A 6,311-nucleotide genomic window follows, 5' to 3' on the forward strand; every position below is an offset into this window, starting at 1 on the left:
CAATTTCAATAATATAACATTTCACTCCATGTTTTGAGAATCTAGATGAGTTTCACTTTTTGAAATTGACCGACTGAAATCAATGACGTTTTCCATGATATCCAAATTTATTGAGGTGCACCTGTATAAATATTGGCTAAATCATCTTCAAAAATTCAAGTGAGGACGCTTTGCTGATGGGATCTATTGTCAAACATTTATTGACACAAACATGGAACACAGGGCAGACTAAAAGACAATGTCATAACATCAACAAATAAATATCTGTGACTGAATTAACATACTGAATGAATCATGACTTTCAGAGCAGAATGTGGAAAAATAAATGTTCAATGCAAGGTGGTTGTCGTGGTGTTCAGGAGGGAGTTGTTGATGTGGACATTGTTGTTCCTCAACCCCAAAGTAAACTGGAGAGAAACAAAAACACAATCAGGTAGTGATGCCTAGTGTTTCTTTCACCATATTGTACTGAACAGCTGGGACAGAGACGTTGTGTGTACTCTGCTTTTTTGGGTGACCACTACCGCTACATGCCAATAGGTTCTATTTCAATGGTCTTCATCACATTATTGATGGCATTACAACACACACACACACACACGTTTTATATATATATATTTTTTTTCATTCATTCATCTATTGTTCCGCTTCTCCTCACTAGGGTCGCAGGCATGCTGGAGCCTATCCCAGCTATCTTTGGGCGAGAGGCGGGGTACACCCTGAACTGGCCGCCAGCCAATCGCAAGGCACATACAAACAAACAACCATTCACACTCACATTCACACCTACGGGCAATTTAGAGTCTTCAATTAACCTAGCATGCATGATTTTGGGATGTGCAATCTTCACACAGGCGAGGCCGGGATTTGAACCCTAATCCTTAGAACTGTGAGGCTGATGTGCTAACCAGTCATCCACCATGCTCTTCTCACACTCTCTCATGAACAGGCTATTTGTCATACACTTTCTCATGCTTTCCACCCCTCACATTCATCATTCTTTGAGCTCACAGTTTTTCTCCCACATGCTCTTGCTCAGAGTCATACACTCTCTCCACCAGGCTGTCACAGAAACACATTCACTTTCTGTCGCACAACTCTCTCACACACATTCTCTTGCTTTCTGTCTCAGTTGCTCTCTCACTCGCCGTCCATCACAAACTCTCGCTCTCACACACACACACACACACAGTCTCACCCACCGGATTTTAACATAAATTAAGCAATCTGGAAGACTGAAGAGTACAATAAGGCAAAATAAAAAAAAATTATTCTCGCAGAAAAACATTTCTTTACACCACTCAAGTATATGTTGATGTAAAAATGTAAGATTCAAATTAAATTTGCCTCATTCAGACATTCAAACACCAAAAGGCATGGGGGGGGGGGGGGGAAATAAATATATAAATACATTGTAAGGGGGTCTGGGGGGTTCCCCCGTGCTCCCGCAGAGAATGTTTTTGATTTTAACATGAATTAAGCAATCTGGAAGACTCTGAAGAGTACAATAAGGCAAAATAAACACATTTTCTTCACGCAGAAAAACATTTATTTACAGTGCTCAAGTACGTTGATGTACAAATTTAGGATTAAAATTAAATTTGCCTCATTTCCTTGCTTTTTTGTTTTGGCCTCCAACTTGAGCCAGGCCCATCTCCACCTGCACCTGATGGCTGCTTCAAGCTGTGCCACATGAATAGCATCCTTCTCTTTAAGCGCTCTCATTCTGGAAAATAATTTACTAAAATCATTCTCTGTTTCACTTCATTCTACACTATTATCAATTTCAAAGTTAGTTCATTCTGTGTTGTGGCATAATCCCTAACATCGCTCTGTCGCTTAATACATTTAACATTAGCATCCGTAAACTAATTTCCTCTTTATTATAAGATGTACTAGCGGATCAGCTCTTCTCGCCGATGTTACGTGTTACGGGACCGCAACCAGGGCCACGACCCGCATCACCTCACCGCGAAAATACAAAAGACCAGTGCAACAAATACGATACTGGCTGATCTGATGAGCAAAAATGTTGCTTAAACATAAGAGTAGCAATAGAGGACGTCTGCTCCAGAGGTGGGTAGAGTAGCCAACTATTGTACTCAAGTAAGAGTACTGTTACTTGACAATAATGTGACTCAAGTAAAAAGTAGACCTCCCAAAAAATTACTTGAGTAAGAGTAAAAAGTACTAAGCACTCAAGTACTGAGTAAATAGCACAAACAATAAAAACAAACAACAAAAACATCTGCAATTTACTACACAGTGTTTTCTCAAGTTCTAAGTGAGCTGAAATTATCACGTTTGGGCAGACAGTGCCAGACAAATACGACACTACATGAAAGCTGTTGTTGAGTCGCGTGCCGTTGCCTTCATGGTAACGACGACCTTCCCAACATGGTCGCCACGTAGGCACGACCATCAGCCGGGCTGGCTTATCTAGTGGTAATACCAATGCCCAGGAAGCCCAATAGAAGACGTCGTGTGAGGTCATGTGACTTTCGTGTGTCGTTTGATTGGTGAACTAGACTTAAACGTTACTAACGCTTAAATTGGATTGGCGCAAACGAAGTCATAGTCTCGCACGCGAGAATAGTTGATAAATAAGCAATAATAATTGATAAATAAAAGTAGCGAGCAACATTTAGATCATTGTAACGGAGTAAAAGTACCGTTACTTCTTAGCAGCAGAAGCGGAGCAACTGTTTTTTTTGGTCTCGTCAACTCCTGTGACATATCCAAAGTAGGTCTTGAGCGCACAAACGGAACCTCGGGCCAATGCACTCACATATGAATCCCCCCTCCCCCGCCCGGAGTAATAATCAGAAACTACATCTGTGTGTGGATGGTAGATGTGTGGAATGGATCTAGCTGCCAGCGTTCAAGGAGTACGAAGCAGCCTATTACGTCGGCGACAGCGACCCCTCCCCCACCCCCGGAAAAACTCATCGGCTCTGTACGAGTCACGTAAATGACCTATTTTGAGTTCAAAACGGCTAATTTTGCCAAAAGGCGACTGATTTGCATGTGTGAAAGCGAGAGAGCGTGCATGTGTGAGAGAGTGTAAATGCTGACACCAAGAATGGATGACGAGAGAGTGAGTGAGTGAGTGAGTGAGTGAGTGAGTGAGTGAGTGAGTGAGTGAGTGAGTGAAAGAGAGAGAGAGTAAATGCTCACACCAAGAATGGATTACGAGAGAGGGAGGGAGGGAGAGAGAGAGAGAGAGAGAGAGAGAGAGAGAGAGAGTAAATGCTGACACCAAGAATTGATGACGTAAGTCAGTGCTGCCATTTGTCAGCATTTCCCCAAAAGTATGCCAACATTTCAGTGGTACTTTACCACACGCAAGCATTGCAACATAGGGCATTTGCCCTTTGACACCACTTTATTTCATCTGAAATGACATGACTAGCAGTTTCGCAAGAGCTCGGGGAGCCTCGAGACGACAGTATACGCTCGTCTCACTCAGGAAAAGCAGTGGCGCTGGAACCACGAAGGCAACCCCATGTTTTTAAATGTAATAAGTCATGAATAAGATGGAATCTTGATTTGAATTGTAGAATGATTCTTCATTTTAAAGAAATACAGTAGGTACTCAGTTTTCAACAGCGTTCCACTCCTACGGCGATGACATAATCCGGATCTGCCAAGTGCATCACCGACTGTGGCGCTCCTTTCCCACATGGGAGGGTATTACAGTGAGAACCATAGAAAATGATTGCTTAAAAAACCTGCACTAAAACCTGCAGGGGCATGTACGATGAACCGCAATATAACAGGGGAACATTGTACTGAGCGTGCCTTCCTGTGCCGCATAACCATGTATTTTTGCGCTGCTGCCAAATTATTTAATAGCGCGCTGCCTGTAACCTCGAAACACCGTACGCACATACCGCCGTAAAGCCAGGACCCCTGTACTTGACAGGGGGTCAAGTACAGGGGGTCCGGGGACCCGTGTTTCATGTGTTTGACTCATACCCCAAGACGGAAGGCTCTGGCATTCCTGGATCTGCTCCTCGTTTGAAGCCTGTCATATGAAACAAAACACAAATAACTGAATTAGAACAAGAACAAAGTAGGGCAAACTTGATACTATAATGAGCCCTCGCATATTCATAGTCGGAGTACCCAGAGAAAGCACACAAACTCTAAACAGAAGGAAATCTAAAAGAAGGTAACGAACTTTCTGCCCCTTTCATTCAGTCAGTGATTTAGTTATTAATAGTTAGAAAACGGCGGCACGGTGGTCGACTGGTTAGAGCGTCAGCCTTACAGTTCTGAGGACCCGGGTTAAATCCCTGGCCTCGCCTGTGTGGAGTTTGCATGTTCTCCCCGTGCCTCCGTGGGTTTTCTCCGGGCACTCCGGTTTCCTCCCACATCCCAAAAACATGCATTAATTGGAGACTCTAAAATTGCCCGTAGGCCTGACTGTGAGTGCGAATGGTTGTTTGTTTCTATGTGCCATGCGATTGGCTGGCAACCAGTTCAGGGTGTACCCCGCCTCCTGCCCGATGACAGCTGGGATAGGCTCCAGCATGCCCGCGACCCTAGTGAGGAGAAGCGGCTCAGAAGATGGATGGATAGTTAGAAAACACTCCAGTTGTGCAACCATTCAACATTTTGCACCACTGTAGTACAAATGAGGGGAAATGCTCCGTGGGATAGGTGTGACTGAAGTGATGACATCAACTTCGGTGTTTTCCAATGTGACGATTGCAAAATTTTTGCTCGGATGAGACGTCACAACGTGAACATTTGAACTTCCTAGTCCGTATGCCAAACAGCACGTGTTACAACTTCTACTTAGCGGGGTCAATCATATGGTCAAATGCAGTTCTGTAAAGAGGAATCCTTGATGTGGTAATAGTTATATATATATATATATATATATATGTGTGTGTGTGTGTGTGTATTAATAATGTTAATCCAAAGCTTCAATACAAAAGACTTCTATGCATCATTCTCGTAATGCACTTGTATAGCCTTTTCATTAAAACAAGAGGGAAAACACATTATTTATTTCTTGAATAAAAATGATAGTCATTGACTTTATTACAGGACAGTACACTGAAAATTACGTTGTGTTAAGCGTTAACACGCCAAAGCTAACTGGCTAACATGAGACTAGCGTCTTTTACACTCGCAAACTTCTTTCCCGTGTTCATACTGACCCAAATACAGCACGGTAGGAATAAAACCCCATCGGATAACGAATTGTCCGCACTGGAACAGCTGCTGTAACCGCTGTTTGGTCTCTTTACTTATTTTTGCCATTTTTGTTTTTAATGTGCAGCGTGAATGCAACTACGTGCTAACAAGGACATGGAAACGGAAATAGGTCACCACTAAGGAAAAAAGACGTTTGGGTTTGTGTCGCCATCCTATGGCTGGAAGATGCAACTGCGAGTCTGTCATACACTTAGCTTGGAAAGCGCTAAGAGCAAAGAGTGCAAAAATTAAGTAGTGAAATAATGAAATACTGAAACAAATAGTAAAATAATTAAATATGGAAATAAATGCTGAAATAATTACTTGACATTTAATTATTTAATTGGGCACTCTTGGTTGTACAAGTACAAATACTTACTGTACTTAGCATACATTTTAAGGTATTTATACTTTTATATCTAATCTAAACGAAAAAACATTTAGATGTTACATGTTGGTATAAAGTTAGACGTATACTACTAGTACTAATTATTCTACAGAAATATTTGTTTAATCAGTGCAATGTAGGATGTAGATTATTGTTAGTGGTATGTAGTAACATTGATGAATCATAATACATCCAATGTCTAGTAGGGCTGCAACTATTATTTTTAATAATCGATTCATCTGGTGCTTATTTTTTTTTATTAACCAATGAATCGGGTCAAAAAACATTTATTTCCACCCCTTTATTCAAAAACAGAACATTTTAAATTGACAGTGCAGAAAAGGTACCACCACAAATTATGAGTTACTGGTTTGGTCTGTAACATCAGTCAGAAAATAAGCAAAAATATTGATCAATGTTTTCCAAAGTAAAATATATTTGAAAATGTCTTATTTTGATTCAACACAAATTATTTACTGTTGAGAGGCTTAAAGTTAAACAAGGTCTCTAAACTATTTATCGATTATCAAACATCATCTTGATCATTGATTTGTTGTCAATTAATCATTGCACCGCTGATGTCCAATGTATGAAACACCTGTTGATACAATGTGCATGCAAATTACAATTTCACATTGAAACTTGAGAAATGAATAAATTAAAATAACGAAAGAGTGTGAATTGAGGTACTGTATGGATAATATGACAGTAAATA

The 6,311-nt window shown here is 41.0% G+C and overlaps 1 protein-coding gene across 2 annotated transcripts; it reads right to left on the bottom strand.

The window, feature by feature from the left end:
* Positions 1–177: 177 nt before the first annotated feature.
* tomm7 (translocase of outer mitochondrial membrane 7 homolog (yeast)) lies at positions 178–5,352 on the bottom strand. 2 transcript variants are annotated; one of them, XM_061760805.1, is made up of 3 exons: positions 5,172–5,352; positions 3,979–4,027; positions 178–407 (listed from the first exon to the last, which is right to left on the bottom strand). In XM_061760805.1, the coding sequence occupies exons 1-3, from the start codon at positions 5,272–5,274 to the stop codon at positions 392–394; spliced, it is 168 nt and encodes a 55-aa protein (XP_061616789.1). In that variant the 5' UTR covers positions 5,275–5,352; the 3' UTR covers positions 178–391. The 2 variants fall into 2 exon arrangements, with proteins under 2 accessions (XP_061616789.1, XP_061616788.1); XM_061760804.1 differs by lacking the exon at positions 178–407 and adding an exon at positions 414–1,726.
* Between the last annotated feature and the right edge of the window lie 959 nt (positions 5,353–6,311).

The sequence above is a fragment of the Phyllopteryx taeniolatus genome, chromosome 21 (assembly GCF_024500385.1).
Source record: "Phyllopteryx taeniolatus isolate TA_2022b chromosome 21, UOR_Ptae_1.2, whole genome shotgun sequence".
Classification (NCBI taxonomy): Eukaryota; Metazoa; Chordata; class Actinopteri; order Syngnathiformes; family Syngnathidae; genus Phyllopteryx; species Phyllopteryx taeniolatus.

What these genes read in the sequence shown, in the direction of transcription:
- tomm7 (XM_061760804.1), bottom strand. Translation starts at nt 5,274, where the DNA reads ATGGCAAAAATAAGTAAAGAGACCAAACAGCGGTTACAGCAGCTGTTC. An exon ending in TCCTACCGTGCTGTATTTGG is followed by an intron (nt 4,028 to 5,171) that starts GTCAGTATGAAC and finishes TTCATATGACAG; the next exon opens with GCTTCAAACGAGGAGCAGAT. An exon ending in CCAGAGCCTTCCGTCTTGGG is followed by an intron (nt 1,727 to 3,978) that starts GTATGAGTCAAA and finishes ATTATTTTCCAG; the next exon opens with AATGAGAGCGCTTAAAGAGA.